The following is an 18,039-nucleotide window of genomic DNA, read 5'->3' as shown; positions in this document are numbered from 1 at the left end:
CTCCAAATGTCTGCATTTCCTCTGACTCCTGGGGTGCAGCGGTTGCATCATGCAGCTGTCTTTCACAACCTGGTAAATAATGTGGATAGATATATGGTCATCATACTCTGCTGACTCAAGATGGTGAGCATGCATCCGACCTGTCAGAGCCTTGGCTCTTTGAGTCGTTATTTTTTAAGGCTGAAGGCTGGCTTTGCAGATCCGGCTGCAACTTGCGGAAATGTGTGACTCTCAAAGGGTGATTATTAAATGGCAATGACACGCAGTTTGATTTTTGCTTTATTTTCCTCATCAGCCTGTCATCCATAGGAAACAATCACTTTTTTTTTTGGATAAGCCCCCAATGCATTTAATAGAAAGTGCCAAACAGAAAACAAAAAGTTCACTGAAAGCACAATTTGTCAGAGAGAGAAACTGGGGACCTATCGGGTCAGTTTCGGGGTGATGTCGCTCTGGCTGACACAGGAATTTCCTCAAAGGTCAGCAACTTAGTGAAAAAGGACTGAAGCCAGTCTGGTGCTGCAACAGCCTGAGAGCCTGGAGAGGATTCTTCTTTTTAGAGTGTGACAAAACTGTAAAGAAGGATTGAGCTTATGAAACCACAGCAAAGCATAGCTGCTACCCTGTAATGTGTTGTGCACGGCTGCATCAGCAGAGCAGTCTTGCACTGCATGGTGTGCACAGCACGGAAGTGTCCGTCCACTTGCTCAGGGAAGGCAGCATTGCCTTGCATGGTGTTTTTTTTTTTTTTCAATGAGCTGGCTTTGTAAAATGATAAGTTACCCAAAGTGTCATGGGTGTCAAGACTGCCATTGTTCTGTTTGAACTTTGGATAGTAAAATGCAAAGTTTACTAATTACTGGATAGCAAATTAAGGGGAATTTCCCTGACTAGCAATCATTGATTTTTCCTCTTCCTGTTACTCTGAAACAACTTTGTTTTTAGTATTAAGTTTTGTGTTTATTTATGATAAACTGCCATTTGCTTTCATGCCTTGTATTACAGAGGCTCACAGTCAAAACTGAAAGTCATTAAAGTGATACAATGATGGCCTGTACTGCAGGGCCTACCACTGGACTCTACTTCCTCTCTTACATCCTACAAACAGTTGGTTCACTGAGCAGCGCTGCTCCACCAGAATCCAGCTGTTGTCCCAGAGGCAGAGGTGATTTCCTCCCCTGAGGCTCCTCAAGAACATCTGCAGCACGTCAGACCCAGCTGGGTGAACTGTTGGCATGTGCTCTTCTATATTTCTATACGTTTTCTCGTTTCTCACCAATCGGTGTGTTGGTCTGTGTGTACCTGCCAGATAAAAGCTCAGTGGATATGGACAGAAATCATTGTTTCCTTCTGTCTGCACTTGGCCCTGCCACCCTGCTGCTGTAATGGTGATGATAACATGGCAGTGGCATCAAAGCAGCCGCAGAGCATCCTCAGGCTGGAGGGTCAGGATGAGGGGCAGATTACCCAGGGCCTCCTGCTGCACATAGAAGAGGGATGCACACGGCTGCACAGACATGATGCTCATCTGGAAGGTCTTACTACAAGTTGTGGAAGAAGGATTCAGATCCTTTAGTAAAGTAAAGTTACTAATACATTAATGTAAAAATACTTATATGCAAATAAAAGCTTTGCATTCAAAATCGTACTTGTACATGTAAAAGCACAAAAGTATTATCAGCAAAATACAGATAACACTAAAATATCAAAAGTAAAAGTACTTGTTATATAGATAAATGGCCCCTGAAAGTGATATTATTAAATATCACAATATTACTGTAAGCAGCATTTTACTGTGTAGCTTGTGGAGGTCGTGCTAGTTTAGACTGACTATTGGGTCAGGCCCCTTTGACAAGTCACAAGATAAATGTGAGGGGTTGTGAGGTGATTAGTGCAGCATGGCGGATGGAAAAAAAACATTGATACACAAATTCCTATTAATTGTTTGGGCTCTTCTGTGGTCTTTGTGGTAGAATGAAACAACTCATAGACATCTGAAATGTGACCATAAGTCCTTAGAAGATCCTGCTTCATTCTAAGGAGTCACAAGCCAAAAAGAATTTGAGCGACTCATTTATTCTTTAACAATTAATTTATTTTATAAGATTATTATAAGTTTTATTTTATTTTTTAATGTAAAATGTTACATATAGTGGAGTAAAAAGTGCAATATTTGAATTAAATGTAGTGGAGTAAAATTAAATGTTATATGCTTATGAGTGACAAATGCCATCTATTTACAGCACCTTAATATCACAACAGCTTTTGCAACACTTGCATGATCAGCATTTTCTTGTTCACGTCAGGTTTTGTCTGCAGATAGACGAGGGAGTGGCAAATTTAAACAAGGCCGAAGAAGATATTCCTACATTCCTGTCCTGTCTTGCTTCGTGCAGTCAGGCTACCACTGATTTGTACCGTTCAGGCTGTGACGGACTTGCATAAGACAAGACTCAAATGTTGATCAACCGGTTTGAACAATACGATTGTTGTGGGTGCCAGGAATACGCAAAATTGGACTGTATAGCTATATGAGTTATTTGAAGAGATACCACCTCTATTTATTAGTTACTTGTGAAATTTCGGTTTTGGTCTCTCACTGACTTTGATGGCTTCCTTTTGCTTTTAGAACCCTGATGTCATGCATTGCTTCTCCGGTCGTAGACAACATCTCTCAATCCGATATACTAATAATTTGCTTCAGTTGCTCTGTCATGGCGTTTTGGGGTAATTGTGAGGTTTTCTTTTTCTATGTTTAAAGCAGATTTCTTACGATGATAACAGAGCAGTAGAAACAAGTTGATTGTACTCGCTGAATAAAATGTGGAAGTCATGTCTCCAGACCTGCAGTATTGAAGCATTGCTGCCCTTAAAGCTACTGGCTGGACAGACTGATGATGATTGACTTCTCAATGAGACAGAAGAAGCCCAGGGGTCAGTAGAAACTTGACCGAGTCACAATGACAGCCTTGTCCACTTGCTGAAATGAGCAAGCTGTGGTTCCATGTAGAGCTCTCTGAAAATGGCAATGTGACACCATGACAGACTGAGTTCTGTCCCATCCAGTCAGCTGTTGGTGGCCTGCTGCTGAGATGCATTCACTGTCCCAAAAGAGATGAATTAAAAAGTGCTGTTGTCTGTCGGCCTTGGCCCCGTTCATCCATTCCTCACTCGGTGAGATCACTTTGCTCCCTCACCAAAGACTTTGCCCAGACATATTCTTTTGCAATCAATAAACTCGGATAGCTTTGCTATTTTCAGAACATCATGAGCATGACTTCCTGCTTCAGGTTATAACTCATACTGGGATTTTAGTTAAAGATCGGAATTCCGACTTACATTAGATGAGGGTTTCAGCCACCGTCGCAATGTGGCAACATCGGTCAACCCCAGGGGTTTAAAAAAATATTGTTTCAGGATATTTTTTTTTTGTGTTATTGTATTAATTCTCAAAAACACAGTATCAATTATTTTATTTATACCCCCAACTGCTAGATAGCAGCGTTGATAAGTACAAATGCAGATCCCATTGCTATGATTGCTTTTGTACCCCGATTGTATATGGTGGTGTGTTTGTTGTGCTATGACAGTTTTTCTAAAACTTGTTTATTTAAATTGCAATATATCGTAATATATTGAATCGTGACGCCTGTATTGTGATAGGTATCATATCGCTACATTCTTAGCACTACACAGCCCTGGTCGACCCACCACCTTGGTCCAGACTGAAGAAGCCATTACATTACATTTTGTACAGACATTCATGGTCCGCAAGGGATGAATCCTACTGACTTTGTTAATCCCATGACCCAACTTCTAGTGCCACTAGGAGGTTGACATTTGTGATTCAGAGTGAACTGTCTTGACCAGACACTGGTCTTGGTAAACGTCTGTGGTCCTCTGAGTATTTTTAAATTGTGGTATTGCTTTTATGTAATACTTCCACTACTGATAAAAAATCAGAGGGAGTTACAAGTAAAATACATTCATTCATAAGTATTGTCAAGAAAGTGTACTTAAAGTATAAAAGTACTCACCATGCATATGAAATAAGCTCTGTCGTTGTTACATTATATTTATACTATTATATTATTATTGATTAAGTAACATGTACGCTGTATTTTTATGTTGTAGCTGGCTGCCGTAGAGCTAATTTTCTAATCTAACCTACTGTATAACACTGCATTGACATTTACATGGTAGTAAGTAAAAAGTATAAAGTAGCATAACATTTAAATAATAATAAATAAAGTAGAGCACAAATAAGTCAGAATGGCACTTGAGTGAATGCACGTGACGTTTCCACTACTGCTTTTTTATCTAGTACAGTGGTTTCCAACTTGGGAGGGGTCGTAAGAAGCATCTGAGCTGATTCATGAGATTGGACAGAAAGCAAAAATATGTTTTCTTCTACTTCATGTTTGTACTTTCTTCTGACTTTTCTCTAATATTTCCTTTTTTTCTTGTGAAAAACTGAAAATGTTTAGCCTTCCAGGCCTCTAATATATTTAGTTGAGGCAGTTTGAGAAGTGAAAGACACTTTTGTTGAACTACTTTTGACGCATGACTGTTACATCTCTGAATAGGGGTCACCTGGGGAAGTTGGTTTGGTTTTCTTCAGAATGGGTTACATTATTTCTTTCTCTATATGTGTAATATAGAAAGAATGGGCTGAGATGAGCAGAGGCAAAGTAGGGGTGTCCTTGCTGGCTTGATGGGCGTGGGAAATGTATCTGGACAGTTCTGTCCCTCGATACAGAAAGACAGCTGCAGTACTCCATTGGGGACGACATCCGCCACATCCTCATCAAACTGAGTGATGACAGTCCTCTCTGGGACACATGAGAGTTTTTAGTCTCCCATTTGGTGTCTGTGTTTTTTTTAAATGTGTGCCATGTCAGATTATGTTTTCGAAGGAAAGAAATATGCTTTTAAAAGGAAGAGTTTGGAGAGTGATATCAGCAGAGTATCTATTGTATCATTCATCTTTCTAAAAACCCCACCCTAATGTTGGAGTATTCTAAATCTGTGCTCTCATACAGGAAGTCGATGTCGTAGTAATGGACATGTCAGAGGATGTGACCTCATGTAAAGTGACGGATCTATTGGAGTCTTCTTCCGGTATCAGTTCCCATGTGTCAGTCCATGGGAACTGATACAGGAAGAGGGGAAATGGGGTTCTGAGTAGAAGAGAGCGAGGGGAGGATATTGAGCATGACTTAATCCATAGCCATCATCATTCCACTGTAACACCTCTGCTCTAATTTGTTGTGCGTGTATCATGGAAACACTGCCCAGAGTGACTCACGGCTAAGGCTACAGTCACAGTGGCTGCTTTATTGATGTAAAGAAATGCTGGGCTGGATGAGTCCCTCAGGCCTGGTCAGATCTCACCACAAGTTTGCATTCCAGCGTCGAGGAGAGCTATCTTAATTTATACAAGGCCCAGTCATTGGGGTTTAGCTGGAAAAACCAGTGTGTGTCCATTTTTGGTCAACGCGAACCGGGTTACCATATGGAATACAAAGTGCAAAGGTTTATTCTTTTTATTCATCAGAGTGGAATATTATTATTATTAGCCAAAATATCTGTCGTAGTATATTTCTGAGTTTTTAATTTGTCTTATTTGTCCATCTACAAGTTGAAACTTGCGTCATGGAAACATTCTGCCCTAGTTGTGAAAGTGTGATTTAAAAAAAGAAGACTTGTTAGTTCTGCTTTCTGTATCAGCAAGTTATTTTTACTGACACTGTCTGATCTGATGCTACTGTAGTGTGTTCTGATAATAGCTGACTTGTTTGCTAAGAATTCTCATGTACCCCTGCACAGCAGAACCACAAATCCACAGTCTTCTGTCCAGAATGTATTTGTGGTGAAGTGATCACAGAAGCGGGGGCGTCAGTACTGACTAAATTCTCTTTCTCCTCATAGGTACTGTAGGTGTGTGTGTGTTTACCAGCTCTAATGATAGCAGCTAGAAAACATCTGTGAGAGGATTTAACCGCCTCACCATGACAGAGGTCCAGGTAAGATAACCCTCTGGAGTACAAACAGTGGTGCACGCTTAAACTCCAACGAGACATGTCTGTTGAGTAATTTGTTAATCTGTTCACTGATTAGTGATCTGCCCATGTTCCCATAGACTCCATGGCCACAGGGCACAGAGTGTGTGGCCAGGTACAACTTCAAAGGCACATCAGAACAGGACCTGCCTTTTAACAAAGGGGATGTGTTGACTATTATTGTCGTCACAAAGGTAACGTTTCATAAGCTACATTTCTGGCCTAGTTTATGTTCCTATAAAGATGGAGTCTGACTTGTGGTGCAGTATGTGAATTTGACACTGATACGAAACAGTTTCACAATTTCTGGCATTTTCTGTTGCAGGATCCAAACTGGTACAAAGCTAAAAATTCTGCAGGTCGCGAGGGAACAATTCCAGCCAACTATGTTCAGAAAAGGGAAGGTGTGAAATCTGGAGGCAAGCTGAGTCTAATGCCGTGAGTATACAGTTATCGTGCTTTATTTAGTTCTGATGCTGTTAATCTTTCACTTTCAAACAGGATAAGGTTTATGTATCTGCTGTCTATATCTCAACGTTTGCCCCCCTACCAGCTTTATGCTTTGTCTGCAGCAGTGGCTAAAATAGCTCGACTGTGCCCTCTTCCTATGGCTCTGTGGTTGCTGTAGGCAGATGGCCTATTTGTTGAGGCAGTGCTGCTGTAGTTATGTGAATGGAGACCAGAGTTGGGTCGGGCTGTGTTGTAATTGCAGTGCACTTGTGTCTGTTTCTAGCTCAGCTTTTGTGAGCAATTTCCTGTTGTTTCTTTTCTATCTCAATATCAAGTAATCTCAAAAATCTCCCTGTTTGACCACATGGCGGGTTTCAGTGTGCATGCTTGTGCTCATGTATGAATGACAGGTTTATTTATAGATCCCTTGATCACAAAACTATGACATGTATGGCTTGATGTAGACAGACCCACTTAGACCAACAACCAGTGGCCAAAGGAATTCAAAGAAAGGTAAAAGAAAACATAATGGACAAAATATAGCCATTAGGACACTTACTACCATATATGAGCTACCCATAATTGACCATAAATCCTCAGTTAGTATGTGTATGTATGTTCATAGTGTGGCCGAGCATCCATTCTCTAGTACAGAAACACCTAGTTTTCAGCTAAACTAACAAATAATGTTAACAGAACAAACACAAGTTGAGGAACTGATCTTATCATTTATCCATACTTCCACTTGTCATTGTTGTGAATATCGCCTGTAATGAATGTCAGAGTTGAATGACAGAGGGGATCTAGGGGGCCTCTGAGTGGAGGCAGTGTTGTCTATAAATACAGAAAAGAAAGGAAAATCCTCTTCCTACAAGTCAGAGCAAAGCTGCTTCTGTTTCAGTCAAAACAACCTAACAAGGCGTTCTTTGTGATATTTAAATATAATTTAATGGCGCCATATGCAAATGAATTTACTGTTTATTCTGTGATCCGCTCATAATAAAACTGGTCACAGTAGATATGCAAATTACTGTAATCTATACCTCGATCGATACCTCCTCTACAGAACAGTGTTTGTGTTATGTGGGGGAAAAATCTATTATTAAAATATGAAATATATTATTAAGGAATGAATTCCTCTCAACTTATCCAATAGAATTCAAAAGCATTAGTGAATAGAAAACAGTAAGACTAACAATAAACTTACATATTATTAAAATTAGTCCACAAAAAAGATATATATATGTATTAATAATATTAACTACACAACTACAGAAAAAATAAGAAACATGAATCTTATCAGAAGTATAAACCAGTGAAATATTACACTGAAACCAACATCTATAGTCATTTTGAATTTTGACGTTAACTAGAAAATATTCATTCTCAAAATGACAATCCAGCACATAGAACAACTAGCAAGAACAGAAACATTTGAAGATAATGTAAAGGTCACGCGGGAAGCACATGAGCCAGTTTCCAAATGTGAGGCCCTGTTCAAATGTCATGGAAAAGTAAAATATATATGTAATAATAGTGCTTATTACATAAGTATTTTTTCTAAAGTGCATTACAACATAAAAACAGGAAAGAGACAACACGTGTAAAATGAAAATGCAAAATAAAACCAAACCAAAAAAATAAATAAATACTGTGTTGGTGTGAAAGCCGATACTATACAGTGCTTGTTAATTAACAGCGAATGAGATTAGTGTGGGTGACAGAGTTGTACAGGACGCCCGTTAACTCTTTGGTTCTTTCACTCCCAGATGGTTTCACGGGAAGATAACGCGGGACCAAGCAGAGCGGTTGCTTTACCCTCCTGAAACGGGCCTGTTTTTGGTGCGAGAGAGCACAAACTTCCCCGGCGACTACACCCTGTGTGTGAGCTGTGATGGCAAGGTGGAGCACTACCGCATCATCTACCACAACGGCAAACTCACTATCGATAACGAGGGGTACTTCGAAAACCTCATGCAACTGGTTGAGGTAATACATACATTTATAAATACAACACGGTGTTTTCTAGTGTTTGCTCTGGTACTATAAAGAGCTGCCGTCTACTGTATGTGTGTTGCATTTTCCTGTTTTAGAGTGCCCGTGTCTGTGCTACCACATAGACCACATACAGTTCCTGGAACAAATGAACAGGAAGTGTCAAAGAGGAAGAGTGAACAGTATGCAGAGGTTCACAGTACCTCAAAGATACCAGGCCTTTTACTCTCAAATTTACTTATTTTCCTGTGTGACACGCTTATTTTAAACAGAAGCTTACTATTTATTCTACAGAGTCAAATAGATGATTAGGAGGAAGAGTATATAATAAAGTCAAGTAAAGAAAGTTCAGTATGACCTATTTAAAAGAAAGCTTTGTCAGTCGTCCATCATATCTTTTGCTAATTTGACTATACACCCCTCTATCGGCCATTCTGAAGCACTGCTTAGAATTTTATTGCTTCTGAACTTTAATGCTGGTATTGTTTATCATATAGATTTTTATTGAAGCCCTGTTAATGTTCAGACAGTTGGTACAGTTGTATGCTTACATTTCCCACAGAATAACGGGAGTACAACAGGAGACAGAACAACCGAGAAGTTAGTATGGTGAAGAGTTTACAAGCTGACAAAACAGTAGAAAGTAAATAAGAAGGAGAGGGAAAAAAATGGCAACCTACAGTTGTACCCATCAGCCACTGTCCAGGTGGAGGGTTCCTGACAAATCATTTAGCCAATGATGTAGTGAAAGTGGTTTTAGTGTTTTCAAGGGTTCTTTTATAAGCAGTAGTGTATTGTTGCTTGGAGAAGTGGGTATACTCTTCATTTATGCCCCCACTGTTCTTTTAAAGCGGCCCATCCAGCAAAGCATAGATGTCCTGTGTTTTAAACACTAGGGATGTAGAAGTGGGTATACGAAGTTCCTGCACTACACCACTGTTTATAAGGTTAAATGCAGCCTTTGGTGAGCCCTTAACATGGTGTTTCCTCTTTATTTTCATGTTGCTTTTGTTTATCTTCTGGTTTTGCTTTGTTTGTAGCACTACACCAAAGATGCCGATGGCCTGTGCACCATACTTATGAAGCCAAAGCTGGAGGAGGGGACGGTGGCTGCCCAGGATGAGTTTTCCAGGAGTAAGTCTTAGTTTGTCACTCCTTCACAATTATGTATGCAACTACATCATTGTAGCCTTTTGAGAAGTGCGTCTGTGAGCCTGTAATGATTCAGCTGTTCCCTCTTTAAATGGCCAACAGGTGGTTGGTCGATGAGCAGAAAGGACCTCAAGTTGCAGCAGGTTATTGGAAAAGGGGAGTTTGGAGGTAAGTAGCTTCAGGTTCACATATAAAGTTAAGTTTACACTGCATAGTACAAGTGACTTACATACTAAGTCAATAACTTTTAACAATGAAAAATATTCCCTAATGTCCCGTATGGTTTAAGTGCAAGTTTTTGTTGTTGCTGTTGTACCAGCGAATAACGCGCTAAATGTTAAAAAGTTAAAAGAATCTTAACAGGACCAGCTAGTATTCAACTTATTTCCAGATATAACAAAGTAACCATTAATGTGTTACATTTGTGTCTATTTTCAGCTCAGTGTCAAATAAATGGTAATTTCGCTGATCAGTTCATTGTTTGTGTTCATTCCAGATGTTATGGTTGGAGACTATAGAGGGACTAAAGTAGCTGTGAAGTGCATAAAAAATGATGCTACAGCACAGGCCTTTATTGCAGAGGCTTCTGTCATGACGTAAGGAAAATTACACATTTTGTCGTTTTTTTTCATAATAAACATGAATAAACAAGTAACATTTAAACCAAATAACATGTGTCTGCACTCCTCTCCTTCTTCAGGCAACTACGGCACGATAACCTGGTACAGCTTCTTGGAGTGATTGTAGAGGAGAACGGGAGTCTGTTTATAGTTACTGAGTACATGGCCAAGGTAGGTTGCAGACTGTCTGTCGGATCATTTGTCAACATCCCAGAGTACTGTTGTAAAGATGTCACATGTTTTTTCTGTTTGTTTGCTTCAGGGGTGTTTGGTTGACTACTTGCGTTCGAGAGGCCGGACAGTACTTGGTGGAGAAGCTCTCCTTAATTTTACACTGTGCGTATGACTGCAGTTGTCTTTTAATACAGTATCTATATTTATTATGTATTAAAGGTAGACTGTGGAGTTTTGTGTGTCCATATACTTAATGTGTTTGTAAATGAAACTTGCACATACTGTAGGTCTGTCTTAAAAATGGACCAAACATACATGAACAGCTACAGTATCTCTCAGTTTCATGCAATTCCACATATTGTAAAAATATACTGTAAAAGGCCGCAACCAGTACCAAAACAAATCAGCATTGCGAATTCGCAAAGTTGGAGATGCATTGAGCCTGTTTGTCGGGTCTTATGGGTAAACTCATTGTAGTTGAGACACACTGAGTGTAAACAAAACCATCCACAGTCTACCCTGTAAGATTGTCCATGTTCTGTTGGATCATGAGGACATTTGTACTGCATGTTTTTGACCCAAAGGATTAAGAGTTTGAAGAGAGATTCCCTTCACATTTTTAACTTTCTTTTCTCGTTCTTTTACAGAGACGTATGTGAAGCCATGGCGTACCTGGAGGCCAATAACTTTGTCCACCGAGACTTAGCAGCCCGCAACGTTCTTGTGTCAGAAGACAACAAGGCCAAAGTCAGTGACTTCGGTCTGACCAAGGAGGCCTCCTCCACTCAGGATACCGCTAAGCTGCCTGTAAAGTGGACATCACCAGAGGCCCTGAGAGAAAAGGTACACTGTTGTTTGAAAGGACTTCTACCATGTCGAGTAGTGTGCTGGAAATAAACTCCTACATGTATGTTTTTCTCTTAATCCGTAGAAATTTTCCACCAAATCAGACGTTTGGAGCTACGGTATTTTGCTTTGGGAGATTTACTCTTTTGGCCGAGTGCCTTACCCAAGAATTGTAAGTATCAGTATCTTTTTGGAAAGAGAAATACAGATAATATTAGGGCTTTAAGATGACTCAACAACATTTACAGTCTAGACTCCTTCCTATTGCAGTAATACTTGAGAATGTATAACTTATCTGCTTAAATTGTACAATACATAGAATGAAGTAATGGGTTATTTTTTTAAAAAGACAAAAATTCAAATATTGATGAAAAAGTACTGTATATATTCTTTAATGCGTTTTCTTTCTACCAACAACTCTCATCCATTCTCTAGCCATTAAAAGACGTCGTGCCTCGAGTGGAGAAGGGATACAAGATGGATTGTCCAGATGGCTGTCCTGAAGTTGTGTATAACATCATGAAACAGTGCTGGAACCTGGATCCTGCTGCCCGACCAACCTTTCAGATGTTGAAGGAGTGGCTACAACATATCAGCCAAGGGATGGGAAAAAAACAATGAGAGACCTGACAGAACAGACACAAAAAGTGACTCTTCTCCTCCTTCATTTTGACCACTTGGACCGTAACATGGGACAAATTCTCTTTTATTTTTTTATTATTTGGCAACAAAGTTTATTTCACACATTATCTGTCTAAGTTTATGTTTCTGACCAACATCCCTCAACTGTTCAAAATGCAGTAACTCTTAATTACTGGCACAGTCACTCTAGTAAGTCTTTCTGTGCTCAGTTATCAAGAGTGAATTATTAACTGTCATATCAGTGAGTCTTTCCTTAGAACACAGTGCTGCCTCAGAGCCACAGTGCCTTGACCTGTTTTTTTTAATGTATTTTATGTCCTGTATGTTGATTTACTTGGTCACATTGATGGCATCATTTCATTTTTATGAACATGTAGACAGTTCATTTTTTGACTACAGCGACTGAATCCAGTGTATCCGTTGAAAGAGAAAAGGCGCTTCAAGTAGGAATACAACTTCGATATGTCATTACTTGCTGTATTATCTTTGACAATATCCAGGTACATAATTTTTGCATGAATGTTGAATTATTTTGTTAAAAGGACTAAGTTAAAAAAATAACTATAATTATGCAGCTTTATTTTTTAAATTGTTATGTGATTTTTAAATATGTCATGGCTACTTTTGGATCCCTGTGTAAGTCAAAAAAGGAAGCACAAGGTTGGACAAATGTCACCTTTACTACTGATGTAACAACATCATGCAGCTCAGTCTTGTAGGAATCATTCCCATGTACAGAATCTTCCATTCATTTTTATTTTGGGAATCTTTGGATTTAACCAAATTGTCGGGCTCTTGTATGTAATGAGAAATGGAGAATGTTAATAATTTTACTGTGCTGCCATTTTCACCAATAAAAAAACAAAAACATTTTGAAATTGTTTTTGTAATAGTGAGAAACTTTTTAATATGCCCTTTTTTAAAAATCAAAGTTGTTAATGTATTTGCTATTTAATATTGAAGCAGTAAATAGCATACTGTAAATTACTCAAATACTGCACTTACAATTAGTACCAGAACAATTCTGAGCTTTATCTGTGCCGTTAAAAGTTTACAAACAAATCATCTTATAAACTATGAGGCATTTTTATATATTAAACTACCCAGTACCATACAAAGTAGTATGCAAAGTAAAATGCTGATTATATATAAATGCATCAGTAATAATGCAGTTAGGCATCATTTATGTAATTTAACGTTCTGAAATGGGACATTCTGCATAATCTTGATAATACGAGTATATTTTGCTGTTAATATTGCTTGTATTTGTATAGTTTCGTAATGCTACTTCTGAAAATCTGAAATCTGAAAACATCTTCCAATGCTGGTATTATATAGTTTCCACTCTTCTGCAGAGTAATTACATCCATTAGATGTAGCAAAGTGAAAAAAAGCATTCAAATATTTTTAGGATGACAACCGCTCCATCTGGCTAAATCTTTGCTAACTGAAGCCTCAATGTGTCCAAACTAATAGTAAAGCTTTATGCACACCATGCAATATATATCACTTCTAAAAATGTTCAAAATAAAATAAAAGAATAAAAGAACAGTACAAATCATAAGTGAGGGAGTTGCCATCTGCAACTACACCTCTAGATGTCACTAAACCCTCCACACTGGACCTTAAAGGAGGGTAAGATATATGTATGTTTGTATGCAGCCATAAAAAAAATGAATTAATGAGGAAACAAAAGTCATTGTCTTTATTATGTAAGAAAGAAACCAAAAACAATGTCTTTGGAGAAAAAGTCTGGCGCTTAAGGTATTACTGTATTTCCAGATTGAGTAATCTGCTGATAGAGAATAAATTAGAACAATTCACGTAAAGAACACATAAATAAATAAATAAATAAATTATGATTAACAAATAATAAAGTTTGAATTTATGAAGAAAGAATCTGAAGGGATTACAAAGGTTTTAATACGGCGGAGATAGCGGAACCTTTGTGAGGGTGGGGGGCTTATTTCTCTGTTGCACTTGGTGGTGCTACAGGAAAATGTAGCCTGAAAACAAAGGCGGTTGTCAGCGTTATGTGACAGGTAACAACTCGGGGCTCAGACTGACTCTACCCGGGCTTTTGTTGGACTTTTGTTGGACTTTTGTTGGACTCTTTGATGGAAAATGAAGCTGATGTCTTTTATCGGCAGCTGCCAAAGGTGGTAAGTCACAAACGTGTTATTAAAAACACTTTAAAAGAGAGGAAACATCTACTGGGTGAGAGTTTTAAAGACAGTTAAATGTCGGTAACATATGTGTGTGTGTGTGAGCAAGCTAATGCTAACGTCAGCGTTTTTCGGCTGTGACCAGGAGCTGCACGCTCACCTCAACGGATCCGTCAGCTCCCAAACCATCGAGAAACTCATCGTCCGAAAACCGCATCTGAACATTGAACACAGCATGACTGCTATCGGCAAAGGCCAGCGGAGGACACTGGACGAGTGAGTGTGACTTTGAGTAGATGTTCTTCATGTATGTGTGTGTTTGTGTTCACTGTATTCAGGTTTGACAATAGGGAACTGATAATGGGGAAAGGGGGATCAGCATTAAAACAACATGGCGCGCATGTCCGCAGGTGTTTTCAGGTCTTCAAGGTCATCCATCAGCTGGTGGACACCGAGGAGGATATCCTGATGGTGAGGAAGGGCTGTTTGTGTTGTTGCTTCTCTCATTTTGTCACCCCAGGGTATCAGTCTTCAGGAGATCTTTGTTTCTTTCCAGGTGGCTACAGATGTTATCAAGGAGTTTGCAGCGGATGGTGTCAAATATTTAGAACTGAGAAGTACCCCAAGGGAGGAGAAAAACACAGGTACGGATGTCAACGTGGAGCCCAACATACACACATTGATGGCATGATGGTTTTACCAAATAGAGCTTTTTCACAGGAGGCATGAAATAGTAGGGGAATCACCGGTGATACCAATGATGGTAATTAAAGTTAATCAGTATCACTGGTAACACCTGTTACTATTTCATGTCAAAATGGCTGCTGTCTATTATTATTATAAGTATTATAATTATTATAATTATTATTATTATTATTGTTAGGCTTACAGGTTTATTATCTTTTGTCCTAGGGTTGACAAAAAAAGGATATGTAGAAACTATCATCAAAGCCATCCAACAGTGTAAAAACGAGGGAGTGGACATTGATGTCCGGTAAGCTGTGTTATTTCAGTGTGTGTGAGAAAACCACCAAAGATATTACAAAGTGTTTTACTGTGATGATCCACTAACTCGAGTGCTGCCCACAGCAGTGTTTGCTTCTAAACGAGCCCATTTGTTGTGAAGGTTTCTGGTGGCGATTGACCGCAGGAATGGGACTGAAGTAGCAATGGAGACGGTGAAGCTGGCTGAGGAGTTCATGCTGTCCTCTGGTGGTCTGGTGGTGGGACTCGACCTCAGTGGAGATCCAACGGTCAGTCAGCCATGTGGGACTTTTTTATTCCAAGTATTATGCCTCATTAGAGTTAAAACACCCACTAGATAGCTAGAAGAGTTGTAACGTTAAAGTTAGAGACGCTGAACTCAACTAACGATTGGATTCAATTCACGAGACCTAAAAGTAACACTGAAACTAATAAAAACTAAACTAAAACTAAACATTTTAAGAAAATAAAAGCTTAACTGAAACAAGCAAACCCCACTCTGGAAACTGAACTGAAACTGGTTTAAAAACAAAATAAAAACTAACGCAAAGTTACACAATAAGATTTAGAACAAAATGAGATCGAAGTGACCGAAAAAGGTTTCTCAGACAAAATCTACAAAATGTATTTTCTTTATGAAATTATAGAATACATTTTCATTTCCAAGGTAGTGTATAAGCTTGCATAAACAATGTACATTTCCTTTTCTTTGTAAAAGTGAAACGGAACTCTTTGTGCCTTTTTAATGTCACGATTCATTTTTCATCTCACCAATTTGAATCTTTAACATATTTGTATCGCAGTTTAACAGTCTGGCAATATATCGTTAAATCCCTTGTTGAAATACTTCTTACAGGTCGCAACCTACGCAGAATGATTACTTTTATTTTTGGTACTCTAGTATAGTGTACACTCAGTTTTCTTATAGTACAAAAGCTTTGTCTCTTATCTGAAGTGTGATCTTTCCATAAAGCTGTGGTATCATTACTGTTTCGTATCCCAGCAGTGTGGTGGAGCTCAATTATAAACTAATGTTAACAGGGTCTCTCTTGTGTGCTTGCTGTTTTACACTTGTTCACACTGTTCTTCAAATGTAAATATTTGTCAGTCTGAGTGGCACAAATTCATTGTGTTTTTTTGAATGGTCCAATACCGTTTATGACTTCAGACTTCAGCAAATCAAATCAAAACTATCTGGAATATTTTAAGGCAAAAATGTGTGTTTTTCCATCACAGATGCTGGATTTTGTCAAAGTCTTTCCTGTTAAATAATGTGGTTTTCATTTTAAGGTTGGCCATGGCAAAGACCTATTTCCTGCTCTACAGAGGGCCAAGAACTATGGTCTGAAGTTGTCACTGCACCTCTCAGAAGTATGACCACAACATTTTTAATGTTATTTGTTTTCTGTTATCTGTGAGTGCTCTGACATTACAACAATAACTGTTGCAGGTACGGTCACAGCTGGAGGAGTCAGATTTGCTGTTGAATCTTCCTCCAGACAGGATCGGTCACGGCACCTTCTTGCATCCTGACGTGGGTGGATCTCAAAGTCTTGTTGACAAAGTAGTGAAGAACAACATACCGCTGGGTAAGACTGAGATGAAATTATTTTATCTTCTGTGCACACTGAAGTGATTTGTTTTTTGATTTCTCAACCTTCTTTTTCTTGTAGAGCTATGTCTGACATCAAATGTCAAAGGACAAACTGTACCGTCATACTCCAAACATCATTTCGAATACTGGTACAAGCTGGGACATCCAAGTGTGATTTGTGTAAGTTTCCTCTCTTTGCACAAATACTTTTTTCCCCCTTTTAAAATTAGGGCTGCGTAGAATTTAAAATATTTAAGTTTCAATACTGATGCAAAAATGAAACTTTATTGGTTCCTTACTTTGATATAGATGAAACATGTTTTTTGCTTAAAACCAATTTAGCCAAACTTATTAAATGTTTTTCTTTTTACGAATAGTCACAGAAACTGTGCCTCAATTCTTGATTTAATTAGTTAAATATTTAACAAAACACAACTGAACTAGACTGAGAATTTAACCAAGCATTTGTTTTTGATACTTGGACACAATTTGGGCAGGATTAAAAATTATTTAGGTTGAATATATAATCAGATATTTGGTTTGCTTTGTTTTTAGGAGTACCCAACAATTAAGTATTGCAGTTTCATTGGGGGGCTTCAAAGTAATATTAAAAAAAAGAATAGTCAAAATTGATGTCTCTCACTGATTGTTTAATGCCAATGCTCTAAGTTTATAACTAAAACTATAAAGTTTCCTGTCAAATTTTTAGTCTCAAGCCTGACTACTGTGTTCACAGGCTGAGTAGTAGTTCCCTTTAAAAAAAAAAAAAAAATCATTTATATAGGTACTAAGATGACAGTTAATGGTGAGAAAATCAAAGTTTACCATGAATTTTTATTCTTTGTCACATTACAGACTGATGATAAGGGAGTCTTCTGCACAGACTTGTCTAAGGAATATCAGCTGGCAGCTTCCACGTTTGGTCTCAGTCGTGAAGCTGTATGGAAGCTCTCCCAGCAGGCCATAGACTGTATCTTCGCACCAGACACTGTGAAACAGCAGCTCCGGCAGAAGTGGATTGATCTACAGCCTCAGGTGTTCAAGTGACCTGTTCAGTGGAACTTAAAAAACCAATATACCTCACATTTCAGTTTTAAAAACATCTCTGTTAACCTTTTTACAAGTTTTTGTAGAAATCATGACCTCAACTAAAAGGGAACTCTTAAAAAATATGTGAAAATGTTTGAAATACTCAATAGTAAAGGAATACCCATTTAGTACGAGTAAGTGTGTTATTTTCTGCTGATATACAGTATCTGTGCAGTGTTGCACTTAACATAAATCAAAGCAACAAACTTGTAATGACAATGTAGAAACATCGGTATAAGTGGGTAGCAGAACTAAAAAGAATGAAG

At 38.5% G+C, this 18,039-nt stretch overlaps 3 protein-coding genes across 4 annotated transcripts in view; 2 read left to right on the top strand and 1 right to left on the bottom strand.

Moving 5' to 3' along the window:
• Positions 1-12,811, top strand: part of LOC118330239 (tyrosine-protein kinase CSK-like) — a 13,608-nt gene extending 797 nt beyond the window's left edge. Inside the window, exons 2-13 of the mRNA XM_035664714.1 lie at positions 5,932-6,026; positions 6,143-6,256; positions 6,388-6,500; positions 8,282-8,501; positions 9,548-9,641; positions 9,762-9,827; positions 10,156-10,255; positions 10,360-10,450; positions 10,542-10,615; positions 11,101-11,296; positions 11,385-11,471; positions 11,735-12,811. Coding sequence (XP_035520607.1) covers positions 6,012-6,026; positions 6,143-6,256; positions 6,388-6,500; positions 8,282-8,501; positions 9,548-9,641; positions 9,762-9,827; positions 10,156-10,255; positions 10,360-10,450; positions 10,542-10,615; positions 11,101-11,296; positions 11,385-11,471; positions 11,735-11,920 — 1,356 coding nt within the window. The 5' untranslated portion in view covers positions 5,932-6,011 and the 3' untranslated portion in view covers positions 11,921-12,811. The remainder of the gene's footprint in view (positions 1-5,931; positions 6,027-6,142; positions 6,257-6,387; positions 6,501-8,281; positions 8,502-9,547; positions 9,642-9,761; positions 9,828-10,155; positions 10,256-10,359; positions 10,451-10,541; positions 10,616-11,100; positions 11,297-11,384; positions 11,472-11,734) is intronic.
• A 1,112-nt stretch (positions 12,812-13,923) lies between these two features.
• adal (adenosine deaminase-like) lies at positions 13,924-18,031 on the top strand. Of its 2 annotated transcripts, none has more exons than XM_035665296.1 (10): positions 13,924-14,103; positions 14,252-14,382; positions 14,517-14,577; positions 14,663-14,750; positions 15,019-15,100; positions 15,233-15,359; positions 16,381-16,461; positions 16,541-16,679; positions 16,764-16,864; positions 17,540-18,031. In XM_035665296.1, the coding sequence occupies exons 1-10, from the start codon at positions 14,059-14,061 to the stop codon at positions 17,729-17,731; spliced, it is 1,047 nt and encodes a 348-aa protein (XP_035521189.1). In that variant the 5' UTR covers positions 13,924-14,058; the 3' UTR covers positions 17,732-18,031. The 2 variants fall into 2 exon arrangements, with proteins under 2 accessions (XP_035521189.1, XP_035521190.1); XM_035665297.1 differs by having other exon boundaries at positions 13,970-14,103; positions 14,232-14,382.
• Positions 17,501-18,039, bottom strand: part of nat10 (N-acetyltransferase 10) — a gene marked incomplete in the record, with an annotated part of 8,365 nt that continues 7,826 nt past the window's right edge. Inside the window, 1 exon segment of the mRNA XM_035665295.1 lies at positions 17,501-18,039.

The sequence above is a fragment of the Morone saxatilis genome, unplaced genomic scaffold (assembly GCF_004916995.1).
Source record: "Morone saxatilis isolate NCDOM2014 unplaced genomic scaffold, NCSU_SB_2.0 Contig2, whole genome shotgun sequence".
Classification (NCBI taxonomy): domain Eukaryota; kingdom Metazoa; phylum Chordata; class Actinopteri; family Moronidae; genus Morone; species Morone saxatilis.
The sequence above is the reverse complement of the archived record's forward strand: the minus strand, read 5'-3'. Positions and strand labels throughout refer to the sequence as shown.